Source organism: Pteropus medius, unplaced genomic scaffold, assembly GCF_902729225.1.
Source record: "Pteropus medius unplaced genomic scaffold, Ma_sr-lr_union100, whole genome shotgun sequence".
In the NCBI taxonomy this organism is placed as follows: Eukaryota; Metazoa; Chordata; class Mammalia; order Chiroptera; family Pteropodidae; genus Pteropus; species Pteropus medius.
In genome coordinates, this window is record NW_024353907.1 from 1,672,248 (window position 1) to 1,697,679 (window position 25,432).

At 37.2% G+C, this 25,432-nt stretch overlaps 1 protein-coding gene and 1 pseudogene across 2 annotated transcripts in view; one reads left to right on the forward strand and one right to left on the reverse strand.

Moving 5' to 3' along the window:
- The window catches only part of MAOA (monoamine oxidase A), a 64,622-nt gene extending 46,479 nt beyond the window's left edge, over positions 1–18,143 (forward strand). The window contains exons 9-15 of one of the 2 annotated variants that reach the window (XM_039851550.1): positions 615–711; positions 4,656–4,709; positions 11,645–11,702; positions 12,905–13,002; positions 14,730–14,841; positions 15,049–15,111; positions 15,304–18,143. In XM_039851550.1, coding sequence (XP_039707484.1) covers positions 615–711; positions 4,656–4,709; positions 11,645–11,702; positions 12,905–13,002; positions 14,730–14,841; positions 15,049–15,111; positions 15,304–15,450 — 629 coding nt within the window. In that variant the 3' untranslated portion in view covers positions 15,451–18,143. The remainder of the gene's footprint in view (positions 1–614; positions 712–4,655; positions 4,710–11,644; positions 11,703–12,904; positions 13,003–14,729; positions 14,842–15,048; positions 15,112–15,303) is intronic. The other variant, XM_039851551.1, reaches the window with a different exon arrangement.
- On the reverse strand, positions 9,385–10,265 carry LOC120593658 (methylsterol monooxygenase 1-like; annotated as a pseudogene).
- Positions 18,144–25,432: the final 7,289 nt, after the last annotated feature.

The window sequence follows — 25,432 nt, forward strand, 5'->3', positions numbered from 1 at the left end:
CCTTGCATATGTCCTGCCACTTACTCTTCATGAGCAGAATAAGACAAAGAGACACTATGGAAAGAGTGCTATTTTAAAGTCACATAATCCTGTGCTTCACTTGCTTATGAGCTGTGTGGCCTGGTGTGACACTTCACCTCTCTCAGCATCAGTCTCTTTGTGTAAAATGGTAACAATGAGACCTACTATCAGGGTACTGTGAGGATTAAATGAGGCATGGCGTAGGCAGATATGGTGGCTACTGTTGATAAGCCTTCTGCTCATACACAAAGGATTCCTTCTTGCCCTTTCTTCCATGAGTTCATAGATGAGATTCCTTCGTATGTATTCCAGGACTCCAGGACCATCTTACAATTTTAGCCATCCATTGATCATACATGACCTTTATGTAAAGGTCATTTATATGGATCATTTTCCATGTGTCTGGATGAACAGACATCTTGTATAGTCAGTGTGTGTATTTGATAGGAAATAGCTTCTAGGGTTGGGGCAAAGACCAATAGTTTATGCTTTGCCTTTCTCTTAGCAAAATAGTTTTTTATATATGCATAATTTTCCCCTTAAATCTCTGATGAGATCAGTCTCAATTTACTATTGATTTTCTCTTGGTTAAGATTACTGTGGATGTATGATAATCGAAGATGAGGAGGCTCCAATTTCAATAACCCTCGATGACACCAAGCCAGATGGATCGCTGCCCGCTATCATGGGGTAGGTTAGAGCTGGGTGTCTTCATTTTCAAAATTGTGTTGGTGTATTGTTGTGGATGCTGACAAAGCATATTGTTTTGGAATCAAGCTCAAGCAATGATAAATAACCCTACAGAAATATATCATGTTTCCATGTATTAAAATATTAATGTTTTGTTTAGGGCACAAGAGCACTAGGAAGCTTCATTAAAATTGACACCTTGTGCTCATATATTTTTTTCCCCCATAAAGCTTAAATATTGAGGACAGCAAAAGAGGAAGTGAGACAGATGGTATGGTAGACAACCCTGCCTAGAGGCAGAATGTCCACAACCATTGTGGAATGAGAACTATTTTATCTTGTAAAATCTTCTAAAGTTAGGGTTTCTGGGCTTTATCCTTTTCTCCATTCCAAACATCATTGCATAGCAAATGTGAATATGTTAATTGTTACCCTGGGATATAAGATGGATGACCAATTAGATAGTGCAGTTTGAAGCAAAGCCAGGCCTCAAATGGATGGCACTTTTTCCAATAGGTCACTTCATGTCTGTCCTTCACCAGCGATGGTCCAGGGTGAGGTTTTGTGTCTGGAAAAGGAGAGTACGTCCTTTCTTCTCACAATCCTGTACACAGCTGCCCTGCCCTTGGGGACTAGCAATCCAGAGAAGAAAGCAGGATTCCAACAAAGGAATTGCTCAGGAGTGCTGCAGCTACCCAGTTGCCATGCCCTTTAGCCCTCTTCAAAGCTATGCAAACAAAAGGGCTATTTATTCTACCACATGGCAACAAAAAAAAGCACAGCTTTTATAGCAATCAAGTGACTTTTAGAAACCAGTGGTTTTCCCCTTAACCCCTGAGAGAGTTGAGCTCATACACATTGCATCATTGAAGGGAATTTACAAAATCAAAAGGAGCAGACCTATGATCTAAGGGACTTAGAAAACAGGCTGTGCTGCCAGACTGCGAACAAAACATTTTATAACCACTTCCCTGGCTGTAAAATATAATAAACAGCACCAGCCTCTCTGGGAAAGGCAGGTGCTCACAGCACAATGACCACAGGAACAGTATCCCTCTTCATCTGTAACCCCTCTGGGCAGGAAAGAATACAAATGATTTGTGCAGTTTACCATCACCTTCTATATGCCAAAGGAAAGTAGGAGGTGGTGGTAGAGTTTTTAGCTGGCTCAGTCAAGACCAGTTCAACTGTGGATAGAAGAACATTGGTATTCTCCTTGCCCTGGGAGTTAGATGTTGTAGCATCTGCCCTTCTGGTCTTTCTTCAGCTTTTTAAACAAGGACATGTGTGGCAGAAGCCTTCCAGATGCATATGGGGTTATTTAAGCAGTTTCTAAAAAGTGATATTCTGTCCATTTTTTGCTTTTGGTTTTATATCCCACATATGAGTGAAATCATATGGTTCTTAAGGGAAGAGGGGAATATAAAAGGGTAAAGGGGGTCAAATATGTTGTGATGGAGGAGATTTGACTTTGGGTGGTGAACACACAATACAATATACAGATAATGTATTATAGAATTATACACTTTAAATGTATAAAATTTTATTAACTGGGCTTTAACTAGCTCCTTTTGGAAACTAGAAAGGAACTTGTACTTTAGAACTGTGAAATGTTCCCAACCCAATACCAGTATGTTTAAGTTCCTCAATAAAATTTTATACATTTCAAGTATATAATTCTATAATACATTATCTGTATATTGCATTGTGTGTTCACCCCAATAAATGTAATGAAAAAAATAATAAATTAACAGCTTTAAAAAAGTGATATCCTCATCTGTTTTATCTGGACAATTGTCTCCACTCTGTTCTTGCCTTGAAACTATATTGCCTCCGCCCTGCTCTTTGCTCTGGGCAAGGAAAGCCTTGAAGATAGGGGTATTAATTGCCCAGTGCTGTGTTTATAGTAACTAGCTCCTTTTGGAAACTAGAAAGGAACTTGTACTTTAGAACTGTGAAATGTTCCCAACCCAATACCAGTATGTTTAAGTTCCTCAATAAAATTTTATACATTTCAAGTATATAATTCTATAATACATTATCTGTATATTGCATTGTGTGTTCACCCCAATAAATGTAATGAAAAAAATAATAAATTAACAGCTTTAAAAAAGTGATATCCTCATCTGTTTTATCTGGACAATTGTCTCCACTCTGTTCTTGCCTTGAAACTATATTGCCTCCGCCCTGCTCTTTGCTCTGGGCAAGGAAAGCCTTGAAGATAGGGGTATTAATTGCCCAGTGCTGTGTTTATAGTAACTAGCTCCTTTTGGAAACTAGAAAGGAACTTGTACTTTAGAACTGTGAAATGTTCCCAACCCAATACCAGTATGTTTAATTTCCTCAATAAAACACTGAATAAACTTAAAGGATAGTAGTCTATAGTTAGAATTAGATCAAAGAAGTTATTTCATTCTTGACTTGAGATTCAAAAGAAATAGCCAACATTAACTGCCCTTTAGAAAAGAACTATAAGAAGCACCCAATATCTGAAAAAGTGTTCAGGTAAATCATTTTAATCTTTCATTAGATATTGGCAATTTCCATTGAAATATTGCATCTAAAATTATTGATTCTTTCATAAACCTAAAATTTGACTAAAATCATTACTAGCAAGCCATAATATAAGGTGCTAAATCAAGCAAAATTATGACTGTATCTCATAAAGTTCAATAGTTCAAATTTCCTAAACAGCCACAACTTCCTCTGAAATACTATTCTCTAGATGAACACAAATACATTTTGCATCTTTGTTTCCCAGAATTATCTCGAATAACAGCTCCAAAAGAATTGCCAATCAAATTAAGAAACAGTTTAATTTGGGAGTGAGGGAGAGGACAGAATATCTGTTTTCAGCCCTTGCATTTTCATTCTTGACCTTGTCTTTTTTTGTCTAGAACAAAAGAAATACAATTTTTAAACTATTTTTTTTAAATAGAGAAATAATTTAATTGTCCTTAGCTCATTTGGATTTTTAAAAGCTTTCTAATAGTAAATAGTAGTATCATAATTAAGGACTTCTTGTCACAATTCAATTATTTAAAGTATATATGCTATTAGTAGTACCAGTATAATAAATAGAATCTATTTGATTAAATTCAGATTATAACTGAATTTTACTGAGTTACTAAATTTGGGAACTGTGCTAGTCAGTATCTCATGAAGCTAACTCAGAGATGGAGGTTTGGGTACAGGCGGTTAATTGGGGAGTGCTCTGGAGATCACTACCTATGGATAAGGAAAGGAATCAGGATTAGGCGGAGGGAGAGGTTGGGCCTTAATGTTGTCCCAATAGAGGCCTAAGCAATCCCACAGTGAGCTCTGTAGTTGGATAGTTCTGCATTATCCAACTTGGTACCCTGCACTGAGGCAAGAGGTGGGCCTTTGTACCCACACCACACCTCCCAGCCAGTCATTCTGTGGAGGTGAGAGAGGGACCTTGAATTAGTTCTCTGCTGCAGAGTGTGATTGCTGGGGAAGGGTTCACCTGTGAGCTGAGTGTAATTAGTGCTTGGTCCTGAAGAAGGGATCTGGGTGGCCCACCATGACATACACTTCAGGTACTTATTTATATTTGTTTTTTTCAGCTTTTATCAAGTATTTGGCTGAAGGCAACAATCATTATCAGGATAATCATTTAATACAACATTAATTAATCCGATATTTAATTTCTTACTGTATGCCAAGAACTATGCTAAACTTTGGGGGTAAAATATTGAGTAAGAGGTCCCCTGTCATTTAGGAGCCCACAACCTAGCAGGGCTTTTGGACAGAGGCAGACTGAAGGCAGCGTGGTATTTGCTCTAGTTGAGGGAAATAATAGCAGGGTGTGGAAGTTTTCATTAATGCTGAGTAGGTAGAGACAAGAACACTTCAAAAAGAAGAGGCAACTTTTAAGATAAACTGCTGTCACCTAATCATTCAAATGTAACTTCTCTTTCTAGCTTCATACTTGCTCGAAAAGCTGTCCAACTTTCTAAACTCCATGAAGATATAAGGTAAGAATTTACTTGTGAAACATATGTAACAGGTTAGTTTTATATTGTGTATGTTGCACTTACAATATAATAGCATTATGAAAAACACAATAATTCACAATAATAGCCTCAAAATCCCAACAAATCAATATTTTTTTAAACATTTTATTTTTTTTATTTCCCCCCTCCCTTTCCCTTCTGGTAACTACTAGTCCATTGTCCATATCCATAAGTCTCTGTTTGTTTGTCCTGTTCATTTGTTGCTTTTAGGTTTATATCTTACATATGTGATATCATGTGATTTTCAACCTTTTCTGTTTGGCTTATTTCCCTTAGTATGATTACTTCAAGGTCCCTCCATGTTATTGCAAATAGCAGTATTTCATCTCTTCTTATGGCTGAGTAATATTTCATTGTATATATGTACCACAGTTTCATTAGCCAATTATCTATTGTAGGATACTTTGGTTGCTTCCATGTTCTGGCCACTGTGAATAATGCTGCTATGAACATTCGTGTGCAAATATCTGTTCAAATATGAGTTTTCTAAACTTTGAGGTAAATACCCAGTAGAGGGATTGTTGGATCATATGGTAAGTCAATTTTTAGTTTTTTGAGGAACCTCCATACTGCTTTCCATAGTGACCATACCAATTTGCAGTCCCACCAGCAGTGTATGAGGGTTCCTTTTTCTCCACATCCTCTCCAACATTTGTTATTACTTGTCCTCTTGATTATACCTATTCTAACAGGTACAAGATGATATCTCATTGTGGTTTTGATTTGCATTTCTCTAACAGCTAGCGATGTTGAACATCTTTTCAAATATTTGTTAACCACTTGTATGTCCTCTAGGGAGAAGTGTCTGTTCATGTCCTCTGCCCATTTTTTCATTGGATTATTTGTTTTTTGTTGTTGTTGTTGTTGTCGTCATTGAGTTGTATGAGTTCTTTGGATATTTTGGGTATTAGGCCCTTATCGGAGGTGTTGCTAGCAAATATATTTTCCCATTCAGATGGTTGTCTCTTTACCTTGTTGATGGTTTCTTTTGCTGAGCAGAAGCTTTTTAGTTTGATTTAGTCCCATACACTTATTTTAGCTTTTACTTCCCTTGCCTTTGAGGTCAAATTCATAAAATCCTCTTTAAGTCCAAGGTCCTTGAGTTTAGTTCCTATATTTTCTTCTATGCATTTTATTGTTTCAGGTCTTACATTCAGGTCCTTAATCCATTTTGAGTTAATTTTGATGTGTGGTGATAGACAACAGTCTAGATTCATTCTTTTGCAGGTGCCTTTCCAGTTTTCCCAGCACCACTTATTGAAGAGGCTTTCCTTTCTTCACTGTATGCTTTTTGACTTTTTTGTCGAAAATTATTTGCCCATATAAATATGGGTTTATTTCTGGACTCTCGATTCTGTTCCACTGGTCCGTGTGTCTGTTTTGCTGCCAATACCATGCCGTTTTGATTACTCTCGCTTTATAATATAATTTGAAGTCGAGCAGAGTGAAGCCTCCAGCCTCGCTCTTTTTTCTCAGGATGGCTTTGGCAATTCGGGGTCTTCTGTGCTTCCATACAAATCTGATGATATGATCATATGATTCTTAGTTTCTTAATTCGTTTATGTGGTGTATCACATTAATTGATTTGTGTATGTTGAACCATCCCTGTGCCCCTGGGATGAAACTCACTTGATCGTGGTGTATAATCTTTTTAATATTTTGCTGTATTCGGTTTGCTAGTATCTTATTTAGTATTTTTGCATCTGTGTTAATGAGAGATATTGGTCTGTAGTTTTCTTTTGTGTGTGTGTTCTCTTTACCAGGTTTTGGTATCAGGGCAATATTGGCCTCCTGAAATGATTTGGAAAGTATTGCCTTCTCTTTTATTTTTTGGAAGAGTTTGAGGAGAATAGGTATTAAATCTTCTTTGAATGTTTGGTAGAATTCACTGGTTAAACCATTTGGTCCTGGACTTTTACTTTTTGGTAGGTTTTGATAATTGTTTCAATTTCCATACTGCTGATCTGTCTATTTAGATTTTCCACTTCTTCTTGGTTCAGTCTAGGAAGGTTGTATTTTTCTAAGTACTGGTCCATTTCTTCTAGGTTATTGAATTTGGTGTTATATACTTTTTCATAGTATTCTTGTATGATTCTTTGTATTTCTGCAGTGTCTGTCATAATTTCCCCTCTTTCATCCCTGATTTTGTTTATTTGTGTCCTTTCTCTTTTTTCTTTAATGAGTCTAGCCAGGTGTTTGTCAATTTTATTGTTGCATTTATTTGTTGCATTTATTTTTTTCTATTTTTTTTGTTTGTTTTCAATTTCATTTATTTCAGCTCTAATTTTGATTATTTCTTTCCTTCTGCTGACTTTAGGCTTCATTTGTTCTTTCTTTTCTACTTTTTAAAGATGAAGCATTAGGTTGTTTATTTGGGCTTGTTCTTTTTTTTGGAGGTAGGCCAAATCAACTTTTTAAATATATTGCTACTGCCCCCTCAACTCAGTCCTTGTCCATATGTATATATTAATTTAGTTTTACATATTTGAATTTATGTTACAGTGGTCAAAAGGTAGGGTTTTTCTGTAAGATGGATGGAGTAAAATTATAGAAGACATTAGCTGTGAAAAGTCTTTAGAGGCCAAGTCCCAATCGTCTTGCCAAGACGATTATCCCCGTTCCAAGGTTCTCTGATGTGTACTTTTTCTGAAAAGCAAATCCATACATATGTGTTTCTTTCATTCTGTTTCAACTTATGTACCATATTAGGGGAATTATCTAGATTATCTAGGACATAGCTCTGATATTCCCTTTCTCAAGAGCTGCCTAGTTTAAAACAATTTTAGGACAATAATTTCTTTCTTTCTTTCTTCTTTATTTCTTTCTATGTTATATTTTTGTTGTTTTGTTTTACCTTGGAGTCATTTGTTCAAATCTTACCTGGAAACAGTCATTTGGCTGTTGGGAGACTGCCTCTAGGAATTTCCGGGTTTCCCTTATTTAGAGTAGCCCTAAATCTTTTGTTAGCTTTTGAAGTGGACCAATGCACACACCAATGTATACTTCCTTCTGCATTTAATTAAAAAATTAAGCAGCAAGTCTACTAGCAGGCTTTGCTTTGAGAGTTACTTTGATGACCTTGGAATTCAGGGATAAACTGCAGGTTTCCACATTTGTACACAGATTTGTTTATTTGAGCTACCATGAGATGTGATGTCAAGAAGGGAACTATTTTAGTGTCCACCTATCAATTAATAGAAGAAGAATTTGGGGTTCAGTGACAGGGAATGCTTTGGCCAAGGCTCCACAGCTACCCTGTGACAAATTCAGGAATACCATCTAATGTATACTTTCTTTCATTATGCCATACTAAACTTGACATTTTCTTTTGGATATCCTGCTTTCCTTCCTTATTAATAGTAAAATAAATACAAGCCTGGATGTAGACACTTGGTTATGATTCCACATGGTGGCTGAAATTCTCAAAAGTTTTTATAAGGCAAAACCCTTAGAACTCTGAATATGTTATTGACTGGAACAACATTTCCCAGAAACAATTACATCAAAATCTCCCATAGAATGTTTGATGTGATACATATATACAATGAAATATTACACAGTAATAAAAAGAATGACATCCTCCCATTTGTGACAACGTGGATGGACCTAGAGGGTATTGTGCTAAGAGAAATAAGCCAGAGAAAGATAAATATCATATGGTTTCATATGATCACATTGTAAGATATAAAAATGTCCAACTACTATATTGTACACCTGAAACTAATATAACTAATATATATCAACTATACTTAAATTAAAAAAAAATAATGTTTGGAAAAATATATTTTTCTGAGATCAGTAGATTATAATTTCATAGGTTAGAGGTGGGGCCTGAGTATTTGTATTTTTTCATACCAAATAAAATCATTTATTTCAATAGCTCAAAGTGCAAATACACCAAGTCAGTTCACAAAGTTTCAAGATACAGCATTAAGTATAATAAAAACTTGATTTTCAAAATTTAAATGGTAAATAGAAATAAAGCTTCATTTAAAAAAAAAAAAATTCAAGAACCTTGAAAACCTTTAGATTAAACTATTTCACTTACATTAATTCAGAATTACCTGAATTTATAGATGCCAGTAGTACATTGGAATCCAAAAGGACTTCTTAGAGAAAGAGAAGCACCCAAAATTGGTCAACTCCAGACAAGAGTGGAAATCCTTGATGTTAGCTATTCCCAGTTTTGCAGCCTCACTCACACTGTATCAATTGATGTCATTAAACACATATTTTGATCTTTAGGCAAATTCTAAAAAAAAATATTTAAAGTTCAGTATGAGGCCAACATCCACTATTAAGATTTTTCGAAATGGCCACTATATATTTAAAAGATTTAAAGACCAATTTCAACGTCAGGCCTATGGTATAACTGGAGAAAAGACATAGATTAACACTTCTTCCATTATGTAAAACCTTTTTGTAAGATTGGCAACATAGCCTTTAAATTTTTCTTATTTCTACACATAAAGAACTTAGGTGGAAAGGAGAAAAGGTTCCTACTGGAAAGATAAAGATTGTTAATTTTTTTTATCACTTAGCAGCAAAGACACATGTTTATTTCTGCTCCCCAAAAGCAATGTTAGCTACTAGTTTTAATTCAGGAAAACGTATATCTTTGGGAAGGTTTACATATTTATTCAGTCTTTTTCTCAACCTACTTCATCTTTTCAGTGTAGGAAATAAGCTGAAAGTCTGCTCCAAAAATTCTATCCCACCATATGAATGTCAAAACATAGTTTCCGATGAAGTTCATGTGGTGAAAATCATGATGCCGAGAACCAGCATAGAAAGGGATGGGATTTAAAGGGTTGAGAGGAATATAACCATTGTGGACATCAGTTGTTTCTAGCGAATGAATGATCACCCATGCGCCCCCCCAAAAAGACTATGCAATCACATAAAAGCATGATTCCAATGAAAAACCCAGTACCAAGAATTAGTGTTTCCAAGAGACGTGTATATTCAGCTTCCGTTCCAAATGTAGCCTGAAACTCATGATGAGTTTTATGAATACACTTATATATTTTTGTTGTGTAAGAAGAGCCTATTTAGGAAATAGTGCCAGGTATCCTTAATTATCTCATAACCAAACCATCCTGTCCAGAGCATATACCATGTTGGCATTCTTTCCCAATCATAAGGAATTGAAATACTCTGTAAAATAATAAGTTCCACAAATCAAAGGAAGCTGGATACAAAAGTGATTAAAGAGAAGTACTTTAAGGTATTGCCATTGTTTTTCCCATGTTTCTAGTTTATCCTTTTGAATTTTGTACCTTTTTCATGTAAGGTATAAATTGAAACAAAAATCCAGGTAAACAGAACAAGAAATAAAGGGCTTCATGAACTACTAGAGATCCCCATGTTGCAATCTGGGATATTGTATAATTATCTAACGTATAGTTCCAAGCATTTTTAAATGGTTCTTGCAGAGAATTCTCAGGTAAAAGTGAATCTACATATTCCACAGCCAGGGATACTGAAATAAAGATGCTGACACTCATTTGTTGCCATTTTTCAAATTTCTGCAGACAGTTTTATAATTCTGAATGATCGCATGGAAACTACCTGAGTATTTGTATTTTTTAACAAGCTTTTCAAATAATTATGATGAGCAGCCAGATTTAGAAACCAGTGAATAAATTCAACTACGAGATTTGCACAGTGATCCTTTCGGCCATCATTAAAAGAGGTTCTGTTGTTTTTAGAGCTCAACAAATCAGTCAGTTCATTGCTCCAACATCCTTGTCTTACATAACTTTTTCAAAAGTTTTTAATTTTAAAGGAAAGGATGGTTCCTCATGTATTTAATGAACTCATCCTTGACTCATCTAATAATATGAAATATAGTATATAATGACATTTCTATTATTACTGGTTTATCATTCATGAATGAAAAGTTAGCTGTACTGTAGGTTAATTGGATTTTAGCTTTCCTTCTGTTTAATAAAGGTTTTATTACATGTTCCAAAAATAAGTTAAGCCTCATTAAGCATTTCAGAATGGTTGTCAATAATTTTGCTTTCTAATTGACTCAAAATGTTCGAATTATTCCTTGTAACATTCATGTTAAGTAGGTAATAATCAGATATCTACCTCATAGAGTAAGAAAGAGGGTACCATACTAGGCCAAGGATGGATTTTGATTCAATAAATTTTTATTGAGTACTTACTTGCTACAGATGGAATGCTCAGGAGAATTGAGCCTCAGCCCTACCATTAATTAGCTGAGTGGTGCTGAACAAGTCTCTTCAGTGCACTGAGCCTCCATCTCCTCATCTCTGCAATGAGGGGCCTAGGTTAGAGAGAGACAGACAGGCAGATAGTAGTTTTGAAACTTCCAGTTCTGCCTTTCCTTTACAATTATTGATCTGTACTATGAACAGCTCCTTGAAGGGGAACCATTCATTTCCTGTCTGTACTGGAACTTAAATAGGCACGTAATATTGTGTGGCATCACTTCAGGAATGAGCTTTATATGTACATAGGATCTGTAAAACATAAATGTAGGATGTTTTAAAAGACACTGTCATATAGACTTATAAAAGGGATTATTCTAGAATTCTACATATTCCAGGAAAATGACTTAGAATCAATTCCTAAAATCACTGGATTTATTTTAAAATCATTTTCCCCATTTTAATCTCGCATAGATATGGTATTGTGTAGTAAAAGAAGTGAAAATGTAAAAAAGTAGGAAATGCTGTTGAATCTTTAAATCAAATGGCTGTATTGAGGCATAGAGTTAATTTGAGAGCAGATTCATAAAGCTATTGATTTTCATTTTTCCTTGATAAATCTGGTTCATTGACAAGAGCCCTGTAACTCACTGTGTTTATCTATATTCATTAGTAATTAATATCTTTAACATTTTTGGTTCTTTTTTTTAATAGGAAGAGGAAAATCTGTGAGCTGTACTCCAAAGTTCTAGAATCTGAAGAAGCTTTACATGTAAGAACCCCCAGTTTTAATACCTAGTAGGTTCTGCTCTATTTGCTCTAAATAATCAAGCAAAGCAGATTCTGGTTTCCTGACAGTCTTATGAAGAGAGTATAAGGGGTATGCTTACTAGAGGTTTAACTTCAGCAATCACAAAAGGACATTAAGAACTATTGTTAGGTGCCAGTAATTTCTGATGTAGTGGTTCCTCGGGCTATTTAAATGTTCAATGGGTAACTGGCAGCCAGTTGTAATCAGAGCATGGAGCTGCAAGTATTATCTCCAGGGTGGATGCAGTCAGTTCCCAGAACTAAGGTCCTGCCCTTCTGTCAATGTCAACTGACAGCTGTGAATTAAAACCCTAGATATGTCATCTTTTGTTAGTGAAGGCACTGTCATATACACTTGACAATATAACAATCTAGATTCTCTGCCCAGGTCAAAGTCATACTAATTTATTTTTCCATCTGTAGATTCACTTCACAGCTCATTAGGAATTTCAGTATTTTCAATCTACCACTGAAAGTAATTATGAGGATGAAATTCTTTCTGAAGATCTTACCAGATACCTGGGGGTTCTTTTAGGGGATTATCTCTGAACTATTCAAATAATACAGAATGTGTTAGGGAAATCAGAGAAGTTTCTCTTATGCCCTTTGAGAAACCTTTTTTATCTTTAATTCTCCCTGCTTTAGCAAGATTCTTATCATTCACTTTTCTAGCTTAGAGAAGTGATTCTGAAAAGAGTCTTTCTTAGACACTATGCCTATCTTCTAGCTCCTCCCTTCCACCATTGTTTTCAGCAGTAATATCTTGGTAGATGGGGAATTAAAATCTGTTATTTAGAAAATCCAGAGATTTGGTCACACCTTTCCAGAACTTGATTGTTGATGGGGTTTCCTGTAGACTGAGGTCTAAAGACTTCAGAATTTGCGTGGAGATGTCCTTTCTTCCAAGTATCAGAATACTTCATCCCTCCCCTAGTGAAGGGGTTGAGAAAGTCAAAGTATACGTGTTTTGTCTCTTGGTACCTCACAAAAGGCCATTACTTTGTACTGTCATATTTCTCCTTAAGTGTGTTAGAAAAACAGGGCCACCATTTTTTTAAAAATGTAAACTTTTTGTTAAAGTAACATACGCAAGAGCCTTCATTGTTGACTGGCAGCATTTCAGCTTTGTCTTTCCTTTGGAATTTTTTCCCCACTGAACAACAGCCAGTGCACTACGAAGAGAAGAACTGGTGCGAAGAGCAGTACTCTGGGGGCTGCTACACTGCCTACTTCCCTCCTGGGATTATGACTCAATATGGAAGGTACTACCCAGACACTATACTGATTAATACAAGATATGCGCCAAACTTAAAAAAAATAAGCAAAGTTCAATGGGAATTTTAGAAATAGTAGTCAAAATTCCTATGTCTTATGTCCCAGGTAATCAGTTTGTATATTCTAGATATCTATAGGAAAATAAGTATGTAGGTACATAGAACAATAGCTGTCAGCACATAGAATGATAGCAGAACATGGGTTAAGAATTTCAGTACATATGAGAATTCTGAAAGCTGCAATGTCCTCAAAGGATCCTTCTTGAGGTCAATTAGACATTTAGTCACCTATGACTACCCTAGGCCCCTGGATACCAGTCTACACAAAAGGACATGGGCTAAATACATCTTGCCAGCAGAACAGCATCATATATTCTTTAGCAGGGAGGCATCCCTGCTGTATACAGCTAAGGTGTGATAGCCACACAGGGTGGGGGAGTCCACCATGGCTTAAAAGTCCCATGCTCCATAAGAGCCATCATCTCTTGTAAAAGCCTCACAGACATAGTATCCAGGGTCCTTGCAAGGGACATACCCAGTTATAAGAGGCACCACACTCAACGAAGCCCAAAGTGATAAACTCCTACTAGGTATTTACAATTCATGCCAGTCTTCCCAGCCCAGATGCAACTTACCATTGTGGGGCTGGCGAGGCATTTTTAGCATAAACAGTGTTGCCTGGTAACATAGATGGCATTATACCTTTAATCAGGTTTCCAAGGGGACAAAGCTAGAAAGTTAACTCAAGGTCCCATTTGTCCACAGAGAAGGAAAAAGAATTTGTTAACCCTTTCTTTACATGAGATTTTGTTTGTTTGTTTGTTTGTTTTCATTAATTAAATCAAATGCCTTTTGTTAGTGATAACAGGATTGATTAACTGGAGTAGTCCTGAAGTCAAAGTAGAAGTCTGTAAGATGAGACTAGTATCAGGAATACATGAAGCCAAATTTTCCTAAACTAGAAAACTGTGTGACAGTGGATTGAGGTGAAGGCCTTTGGGGTGAAGATGTGCAGCTTTAGAGATTTCATGAAAGTGGCTGTAGATGTGGTAGGAATCGAAGCCAACAAGGTTGGGGGCGGTGAAGTTGCCCATTCAGCGCAGCTTTACCATGGTTCTCTTCGCCAAAACCTCTTTAAAAGAGAAGGCCCATTTCCCTGTCCCTAGCCTGATAAATTTATAGATGCTAACTGCTTTTTAAGGAGACAGACATATAATCTCTCAGGCCTCTTCTTTGCCAGAAATCATTTAATCTCCTTGTCTTCTCACTCACCACTACAGTTCTTCCCAACTCTCTGGGAGTGTCTGAATAGCTGAGGTCTTCCATCAGATGTGATCTCATGAAGAATGCACCCCTTTGAAAAGACAGCGTAGGGAGCAGAATGAACTACAAACAGGAAACATACAGCAAATAAAACTGATTTTGGATTTAATGCATGTCCTTATCTTCCAATTCTGAATGACAAGAAAAAAGTCAGCATCACCTTTAGAAATTGATGATTTGACAGACTGATTCTCTCTGGATTGAAAATTTAGACCCTTGAGTGCAGGCCCAGGAAACAAGGAGGAGGCTTTCACTGTAGCTAGCTTGCATGGGAGTTTTTGAAACAATTTGAGTTACCCTGTCTTCTATGGGGTAAATAGTGGCAGCGAGTGGCCCATTAACACTCAGTGCCTTCTCAGGTAATTCTGTGTGAATTCTCTGTTTCCCTGAAGGGTGATTCGTCAACCAGTAGGCAAGATTTACTTTGCTGGAACAGAGACAGCTACACACTGGAGCGGTTACATGGAGGGAGCAGTAGAAGCAGGAGAACGGGCAGCTAGACAGGTAAGGAAGAAAGCTGAGTCACTCTCCCTCGTGAGTCCAGCAGCGTTTTTGGCATCTGGCCTTTCTAGATCTTGACACTGATAAATCTGTATGTCTACTTCTCTGCCCCCTCACTCCATTCATAGGGCTCAACTATGGCCATCAGGGCCTTGAATCTGTCAAAACTACAAAATCTCATTTCATAATACCATGGACACTTTCTTTCAGGTCTTGAATGCTCTGGGGAGGCTGCCAAAGCAAGACATCTGCATTCAAGAACCCGAATCAGAGGTAAGTTTGGCAGCTTCATCTCAATAGACCAGTAACTATATTAAAACTCTCCTCTTTCATCTTCTACAGCCTCTGATGTAATTATAGGTGCCACTCTCTAGGGCATATCTGTGCACTGACTTTACAGATATGTTTTGCCCCTCCTTGTCAGTTCAACCATTTTCTGCTAATGATCTATGTTCATTCATCTAGGATGTCCCAGCTTTTGAAATCACCCACACCTTCTGGGAAAGGAACCTGCCTTCCGTGTCAGGCCTGCTGAAGATCGTTGGATTCTCCACATCAGTAACTGCCTTGTGTTTTCTGGCATGCAAGTTTAGGCTGCTGACACGATCCTGAAGTTTCAGGCTCATGTTTTATGCTTACTCCTTTCCAGTACCATCAGAAGCAAAATGTTGACAAATAATGGCTGTATCGTTAGATCTTCTTACGTACATTGGATGTAACCCCTCAGTTGAGCCTCAGTGTTAAAGTAATCTACAGAATCCCCTCATTAAAATCAGTAAGATCAAGCTCCACCTTATTTGTCTATGTAGTAGATTAATTTGTGTTGATTGGTAGAATAAAAGAAGCCTTGTGATCAATTTCTTGATTTGAAGTTAAAGTGCTAATCAGAAACAATTTCCGTGCCCTCTTTTTCTTCTCTTTAACATAAGATGCCTGATGATTGCAGAAATGAAGCATTTAACTTACTGTAGAGGTTGAGTAGGTGAAGGCCCAGCCTGTGACCGACCTTTGCTGGCTTTAGGAAATGATGAACTGTAGGTTCAGAGTCCACAGGCTCAAAACTTCCTGGGGTGAGCAGCTCCCACTTTGAAAGCAGTGTAGGTAGACCAATAGGGGGACATTTTGTGGGTCGTTGCCTCAAGAATCTCCTGACCACTTCTAATTCCTGTGAAGTTTCTAGACATCTAGTCTTAGCACTACCCTCTTTGTATATTTTCCCTTTTTGCTTCTTAAAGAGGACAGTGTTTACCAAGGCATAATGATTAAATTGACTTACTGTGACTTTTGTGCAGCTCCCCAGGTAATCAGAGTAAACTAGTCCTAGAGTAGGACTGTCCTCAAGAGGCCTCTCTGACTAACTGTGCATGAGGCATCTTCTCTTCCTCCTGGAATATGGCTAGACATCACTTCAGTCATCATCAATGATAACATTCTCTACTTATTTCTGGAAAGCAGTATTTTCCTCTTTTTTCAGGTAGACCCTGGCTGTCTGAAGGCCCCTAGTAGCATATATATTTTCTTTTTTCCTATGACTATGGTAGAATTAGGCAGATCTGTTAAACGTCTTCAACGTGGTTACCTTTGAGTAAATATTGGCATAAAAATGTCTCTCAAACAACTGAAATACATATTATAAATTTCTTATTATTATTTGTTGAGACTATCAAATGCAGAAAGGAAATTAGGACCCTATATTATAAATTCACTTGCTTTAGTTACTAAGTTTTATGAAATCATGAAATTGAGTGATTTCACATATGAAGACTAAGTTCTCTAAGAAGTAATGTGGGCCCAGAACAGTTCCCACCTCTTGTTTTTTCCATTTTAAAAGTGTCACATTTTTAAAACCCCTTCCAAAGGTTTCAGCCATAAAACATTTCTTAACGTAAATATCTTGGAAAAAATTAACATGGATGTGATCAAATAGAACAGTTGAGAAGTTTCAGTGGACTCGGGTATACAGGTGGTGGATAAGCAGTAATACCTTATCCTGAATCATTGATGAATGAGCATTTCATTTTAAATGAAGTTTCTAGGTAGCTGAAGCTTACACTTTTATGTGCCAAAAATTTTAAATAACATAAAATACTTCCACACATTATTAAACAAGCCAGATTCAAATTCATCTTTTTTTATTAATCAGGTCAATCATTATATGTCTCAGTTATTTTATACTTTTATAATAGAGTGATACCATTGTGTTTGCCCCTCTACAAAATATCACATGATTATTTCATAGCTGTTGAGTCTATTCCTTCTATATTCTCCCATATTCAGTATTTTATTTCGTATTGTAGTTATCTTCAAATACCCTTTAACCTGATCTATTTTTTTATTGAATGGTAATTAAAGATTGCCAGAGGAAACCAACCCAAGTGTATTACATAATTACCCTTATCATAAATCCAAAATTAAGATATGGGCCTGGCATGAGGACTTAAGGTCTTTGCTTTGCCTATCTTGAGAGCAAAGAGAAGGATTTTTCTGCCACTATTTGCCTTTCAATTGAGAAAGTGTTTTAGCTAACTTAGGAGTTTTGGCAATGTCTTGGATGTGCTCTAGTACATGAGTTGTTGCCACATATCATACCAAACTGCTTTGAGAAATCACAGCCCTAATCTATTTCAGTTGTTTCTCTTCATTAACTGATAAGTTGTTCTGACACACCTTTTGAGAAAAGCTTCTTAACTGGCAACAATTTTAACAGTAATCAGTTTGTTAATATGTCCAAGTCTTGAATGTTGAAAAACTGAATATGCAGTTTAGCCTCTTCTCAAACTTTTTAGAAAACCAGTTAACTTATCCTAATTAGATCAGCCCTATTAAGCTACAGATTGAGTATCAAAATAAATGCCAGTCCAGATGTGCATAGACATGAAATTGGAGCTGAGAACTCCCACCATATAGGAGATCTTCCAACACCAAGATACTATAGTTTTTTTTTTTCTCCAACCCAAAGAAATTGGCCAGTTTCAGCAATTGATAGAGCATGGCCCTGTTAAAGCAACTGCTTCACAGTTCTGGAGGCTGAGTTGGCCTCACTCCACAGTAAGAATGAGAATTAGATTTTAAAAGTTAAACTTTTTGTCACGACTGTTCTATAAGGATTTATGCTATAGCAAAGAAAAAATATCAAAGGACTGTGAACTACATTTAGTTTGTTTGTGAACTTGGTGCCTACTGTTATGTCTGAAATCTGCCTCAATGCTACATGTAAGAGTATGCATGTGTGTGTTTTGCCATTTAAGCATGATTTTGCCTGTATGGTAGTTTTGTTGGTTAATAAAGTGCTAAACCACCCCTGACTCAGACCTGGCTCCTCTATTTAGTCGATAGTCCCAAGGTTAAATGGCTTCTTACAGCAAGAGAAAGTCACAATGAAGCATTGTCCATGGATGATGGGCTTAAAAAGCCACTTTGTATTGATTCCAAATTCTCATAGTTCAGTTTGACTTTCATGTTTTATCAGTTTCCTGGGAGCTGATTAAATGCTAGAATATTGTCTGCCTGGGCTACAATCAGTCAATGTGGAGTCTAATTGAAGCTTTCTCACCTAATTAGCTTATAATACCTTGAGCAAATCACTTTGGTTCTCTGCCTCAGTCTCTCCATCCAGAAAAAGGTGGGTTACACTTGATGGCTTCTAAGGGTTTTTTTCATGGCAGCATTATGTGACTTATACATTTGTTGCCAGAACTCTGTGTTTGCTCATCAGTATGGCTGGGGTAAGTCATTCTGCTTCTCTATATCTTGGGTCACACTTTTGTCTTAGGTTGGATATTCTGGAAACAGACTGAGATGAAGAGTCAGGGCAGAAAGTTTATTGGGGACAGCTCTCAGGAAATAAAACTACAGGGTTAAGAAAGGCAGGATTGGACAAGAATTGACCTACAAAGCATTTGTAACTGAGGCCTAAGCAGATCCTAAGGGTGAGCTGGGAAGGCTCTTCAGAATTGTTTCCCATTGAGGTAAGGAGATCTGGCCTCTGTATCCCTCATTAGCTGCCCTCTGGGAGATGGTGTTACCTTGCATGGGTGCTGCTGCTGTGAACTGAGATCATCCAGAATTCCCAGTAGCTGGGATCCAGGGAGGAGCACCAATAGTATTCACTTTACCCCTCTCCCCAAAAATATAGTTGTCCTTTGTCGCATAAAAGATGTTGTGGACTTGAGGTTTGCTTTCTATAGATAGAATGGAGATATCTCTGTGAACCTGTTCCTGTTAGGTAAAGGAACTACTTTTAGATAGTTGTATTTCTGTACTATTCTTTATGTAGAAGAAAATAAATCAGATTTGGAAGGAACTCTGGAAATATTTCAACCTCTGGCTCAATGAAGGAGCCCCCTCTACAGATTAATAATAGAAAAATCAAAGTGAGAGAGGAATGTGCATTCATAAGCATAATATAATGTCTTTATAAGCAAAATCTAATGTCTTCAGGAATCAGGAGGTCAAATATGAGCTGCAGGCATGAGACATTAGGGAATAGAAGAGTATTTATATTCAAATTCATTTAAAAGATTACTAACCAGTCAAGACATGAAGGTTTTGTTCACATGTCCAAATTGTTCTCAAGTCTCTGATAAATAAATACAAGATTTGGTATTACATAATGTAAATGACAAATTCTTTTTGGATGCCTTTGATTTTCTGAGAAATGGGTACCAAGACCAGCTACCATTTGGTAGAACTACCTGGGGCAGGTAAGAATTGCCTGGTAAAGGGCAAAAAAAGCCTTCTCAAGAAATAACCCTTCTCCCAGTCTGTCCCAAGGCAATGTGTATCTCCTGCTATGTCAACGTTCTTATTGACAAGAACAGTGCCAAACTTTATTGGAAAAATGGCATCCTCATTAGGAGATAGAAATCACAGCTCTTTTGTCAGCTTTTAATCTCTGATGACTATGATATAATTCTAGTAAGCAGGACATCAACATTGAATGAATTATTTTTTTTTAAAACTATACTGACCACTTTGCACTGAGGTGGTGATAAAAATGCAAGGCACGTCCCTTAGCTTGGAGAAATTAGAGGAATAGGCCAGAAACAAAAGAAGGTGTTGGATAACAGTAACAATTCCTTTTCCTCCATCAGAGCTCAGGGCTTGGTTCATTTCCTTGACCAAGACTATTCTCTTCAGAATTCAAAGGCAGGTCTCAAAGTGACAGCTGGAGTGAACTAGTTGTCTAAGCCTAGAGCCAAGTTTCTGAAGGCAATTTTGGGGCTTCGTATGAAAAGTTGGCTTGAGAGAACTTAGAGTTCCTTCAAGGTGGGTCACGGACCGCTCAAGCAAGACTCCACTCAATGCTCGTATGACCCATACAAAACTATTATTAATTTACACTCCTTTACAGACACACCTCAATGGGAATTGTTTCCCTATTAACGGGCCTCATGTTTTCCAAGAACCTCTGAGATCCATAGGTGAAATGTTGGTAGAGTGTAGTGGTATGGGTGTATCCTTGGGTGGTGAGGTGGAAGCAAGAAAATAATAAGAGAAATGGGGTAGCTTAACAGTCCACAGAGCAACACGATGAGAATTTTGATAGGTTGATGCCACCAAAGAGAATAGGGTACCCCTAAACCTTGTGTCATTTACTCTGTGACTTAGAGTACCTGCCTTACAGAGTTAACAGGAAAAGTGAGGTGATATAGGTAAGGGATTAGCATAGCACTCTATAAATATTAGCTATTATCCATCAACCTTTTAGAATAGAAGAAAAAATAAGGTACTTTTTAAAATTTTGTGAGCAGTCATCACCTTATATTTTTACAATCATTCAACACATACTTATTGAGCACACACTATGTGCTGGTAGGCATCATATTGGGATTCAGCAGTGAATGAGACAGGCACAGCCCAACTCGTGGAGCACATAATCTACTGTAGATGCCAAGCAATGCATTTATTGTGGCTCTTGCCAGTGCTTTGAGAGAAAAAACATAAGATGCAGGGAAGTTTCCAGAAGCACATGAGATTTAAGGAGAGGTTTCTAGGATCTGTCCTCAAGCCTCCATAAGTGTCACTATGTAACAAGTCAATAAGGACACTTCATAAGGCAGAGATAGGAAATAAAGAATAATGAAATTGTGTCTTAGTTCATTCAGGCTGCTATAGCAAAATGCCATGAACTGAGTGACTTATAAACAGTAGAAATTTATTTCTCACTGTTGAAGCACCAGCAGATTTGGTGTAGTTCTTCGAGGGAAGAACTTCAACATACAAATTTGGGGAGAACACAAACATTTAGATCATATCAGGTGGCATGGCTAAATGGTAAAGGAAATCACAAGCATCATCGATAAGTGCCAAATGTTAAATCCCACTTGCTCCATTGACCACTGTTCACCTCTTTAGTCTTTTGCTGTTCCTGTCTACCTAGCCTTTCTCTGCAATCCAAGACCTTAATCAACTGAGGTTCACTATCTCCCAGCCCCTTGTGCTAAGGGACAGCCTAATTTTTTTTAAAAAGAGTGCCATCTTGAATATTTTAGGATTTCTATTGGAAGGAAACAGCGGTGTTTTCAAGACAGTTTTGTCTTTGGGGAACTAAGAGGTATCATTTCCACCCATAATTTCCTCCAAACACATTTTCCTGGGCTTTCTTACTTCTCAGTTATGACATGAATCAAAAATATAAATATCTAATATCCACAGCCTTTCTCTGTCCTAATCTCCCAGGAAAAATTTTCGTTCAAACTGCTCAGTTCTTCAGCCTCTGTTGTGTCCATCTGGGTGATGGGTGAGGGGGGAAATTAATGGGAGCTGAGAGAGGTGGAATTGCTTTTGGCTTAGATAGGGCAGGGAACTAATTTAAGAAAAGCAGAAGGGAGTCAGGGGAAGAAGAGAAAACTTCAGAAAGTCAACTTGGAGCTATGGAGTTTAGCTGGTAAAAAGAAGAGGTTTTCAAAAGATGCCTTGACAGCCTAGGAAGACAGAAAGTCAGGAGGGTTTTTAGGAAGTTTGGCTAGGTGGCATGTGGTGCAAGATCTATATTACTCTTTAAGCTTTGGAAGTCAAAATCATGTTTCTTTTAGACACTATATTGTACTGGGACCATCTTAGAAATCCCCAAAATATCCAATATTATTCTGGGCTATATGAATTGAGAAAAAAAAATATGGCTAATAGTGCCTGGCATCTTAAACAGTGCCTAAGAGTCCCATAGGTTCAGTTGTGGGATGTCAGTGGAACTAAACAGAAAGGACCTCAGCAACACTGCCCTGAATAGACCAACATCTAAGCTGGTAAACATTGCACCCCAGACTGGATAGACACCAAATGAGCAAAGGAGGTCTGCTTGTCCAGTATGTGCCTTCAGCTGGCTATCATGGGCCATCAGCATCAACTAGTGAACATGGGAGATGCAGATGTGGAGCCTTTAGATGGGCCAAATGAGTCTGCTGATGTTAGATGGGCCTTGTATTTAGACTGTGCAGAGCAGGTCAGAGTATGCCTCCTGAAGGCAAATTCACTGGGACTATTCAGACAGGCCAAAGGGAGTTAGGACAGATCAGCTTTCCTCACAAGCAGCCCAACCACTTTTGCTATGTCAGCCATTTTAATTTTATGAGCTGTGTTAGTTTCCCATTGCTCCTGTAACAAATAACCACAAACTTAGTGGCTTAAAACAACATAAACTTATTATCTTACAGTTTCGGAGGTCAAAACTTTGAAATGAGTCTTACAAGGCTAAAATCAAGGTGTCAACAAAGTTGGTTCCTTTTAGATGTTCCAGGAGAGAATCTATTCCTTGCCTTTTCCAGCTTCTAGAAGTTGCCAGCATTCTTTGGCTCATGTCCACATCAGTCCAATTGCTTGCTACCATGGATGTATCACCTCTTCCTCACTTTGACCCTTCTACCTCCTTCTTATGAAGGCACTCATAATTATGTTGAGACCACTTCAATAATCCAGGATAATCTCTGTTTTACAATCCTTAACAATCACATCTGCAAAGTATCTTTTGACATATAAGGTAATATATTCATAGGTTCTGGCTTAGGACATAAACATCTTTGTCAGGGCCATCATCCAACTTACCACACAGGCCTTGATGTTCTTGAAAACCAAGAGTTAAATGCCAGTATTGACCTGTCCTCAAATTCCTGTGGTTCCAGGTACCTGAATTTGGAGCAATATGTAGGACTTTTAATAATTTAAAACCATATGGACTATCCCATGATCTCATTAATGTCTCCTCATCCCTTGCCCCACCACACATATCTGAATATAGTCTTTTCCAGTTTTTGTCTTCTAGATACAAAAAGATTGGAGTCTGTGATCCTGAGAAGCAAATGTATTTGTCTTACGTAAGCACAAAACTAGAATCCAATTTCATGTCTTTAATAAACTAGAGAACAGAAATTTCTATTCTCTAATCCAAATAAATTTCCATTCTCTAATCCAAACTCTTTCATACTCTGTACATGACTGAATGCTGTGTTCTTATATGAACCTTCTCAGGTCTTCGTTTAGGAGTCAGAGCCTCAAAGTAAAGTATCCTATCAGACACTTGTCAACAGTTAACTTTCTAAAAGTCCACCAGAAAACATGTCGATGAAGCAAAGTTTGTTAGACTCACTACAGTAAAGAATAACATCACATTGACAGAGACTTAGTAGTGTATCAAAATGGAGAAATTAGGGTAGGGTTTATAGGTTTACAGAGTTTTCAACTTGGGCCGAGTGATTTTTAAGGTCAGTATTGCAAGGCAGAACACTGGTTGGGATTGGCAGAATCTATGACATAAGAGCTCAGGATTGGTAAGCATAGTGAGGTGGGGTCTTAAAGTGACTCTTGAGCAAGCAGTTAGTCTTGATAAATAATCTATTTCGGTAGAGTCAAACTTTTACATTCCAGAAGCAAGTATTTCTTGGGGCAAGTAATGAAGTTATTTTAACTGGTTTCTATATTGTTTAGCTCAGGGACAGGAAAGTATGTTGGTTTCAATTCTTATATTTAACACAGAACTGAGAATATTTATTATTGCTACATGCAGGTTTCGGTTTATTAGTTCTAAGAATTTTCTTTAAAAACAGATTCTTTTTAAAGTCATCCTCATTTGTAGGAGAATATACATATTAAGAGCTCAGGTTTCTGAAGCAAGCTAGGCTTGGGTTTGAATCTTGCTATTGAGCATATGTTATCTTATCCATTACTTGGAGCTTTGCAGTTGTTCTAAACATTCAATTAGATAATGCAGGCAAAAGTTGATAACAATAAATGTTAGCTTTAAAAAAAGATTCAAGTTCAGTTTGTGGTCTTTGTCTCCTACTTCTAAAATACACCTTGAATTACTTCTCTACTGTCATCTCTCTAGTTATCTCCTGCCAAAGTGCCCTAGTTTCTCTTTTACCACACCACCTGAATGAGTAGCCTGGGGGATTTTTTAAAAAATGCAGATCTGACCCTTTCGGTCAGAGCCAACTCCTTTCAGTAGCTGGTCACTACACTTTGAATATAATGCAGGGTGATTTATAAGACCTTGAACACTTTATTCCCTGCCTGCTTTCCTATCTATGCCCGGAACTATTCCGTTCTCCCTCAGAACCTTCCAGCCATCTAGTTCTGCTTATAATTTCTCAGACATATGTAGTACTTTTCTGTCTCAGTTCCCTCCTGGAAGATTCTTTTCTCCATTCTTCACTTGGCTAAATCCTTTGGGTCACTAATGATATATCATTTCCTTAGAGATGCCTTTTCTGACAAACTCTTTCCCACAATCAATTCTCTATCATAATCTCTTAGCATTTTCTTTACTTTCCCTCCATAAAGATTTGAAATTACATATTTGTTTAAATGATGATTTAAGTCTTCTTAAATGATAGGCCCCAACACAAATTGGTTATATGTGTACGGAGATCTAGAAGCCACCAGCCCTCTGGGCAGAGGAACACAGTCTTGGATGGCTGGAGCCCCCAAGATGCTCACTTCCAGGCAAGGAGTAACCTTATTCATTTACCCAATATGTTATACAAATGCAATCATTTTTTTTCTGTGTGATACAATGTGAGAAAGGTTCAGAAGCACTGCCTTAAGCTAGTATTTTTGGTACACATAGAGATATAAGCAAACAAGGGTCAAGGATCATTATTAATATTCAAAATTTTACTATAAAATATCACTTGCGGAAAAAAAAAATCTACTGTCATTTCCTTGGGCCACAATTTCATATGGTGTCCAGTATCATAATAGTAATTACATAGTTACAAATGTATTCCACCACAAACTCAAGTTTGCTGCTCTTTAATTATTTTACTTACATTGTAACATGCCTACAAAAGAAGGAATTTAAATGAGCCAGTTAATAACCAGAGGTCAGTCTGGAAGAAATAATTGACAGAACCAGTCCTCAGATCTCACCAGGCTTTCTTGGATTTAAATTGGAATCCAAGAGAGAAGCATTTATTCATTATTTATTTCACTCGATCATTTATGACATGTTCAGTCTCAAGGGAAATCTGAGTGTCTGTCTGAAATACAAAATTAACAAATTAAAATTAACAAGCACAGAAAGGAGAAAATCCAGTGTTGCCCTGGCTCACTTCAAGGGCTAAGACTGACACTGGGCACACCCAGGTAGGGCTTCCCT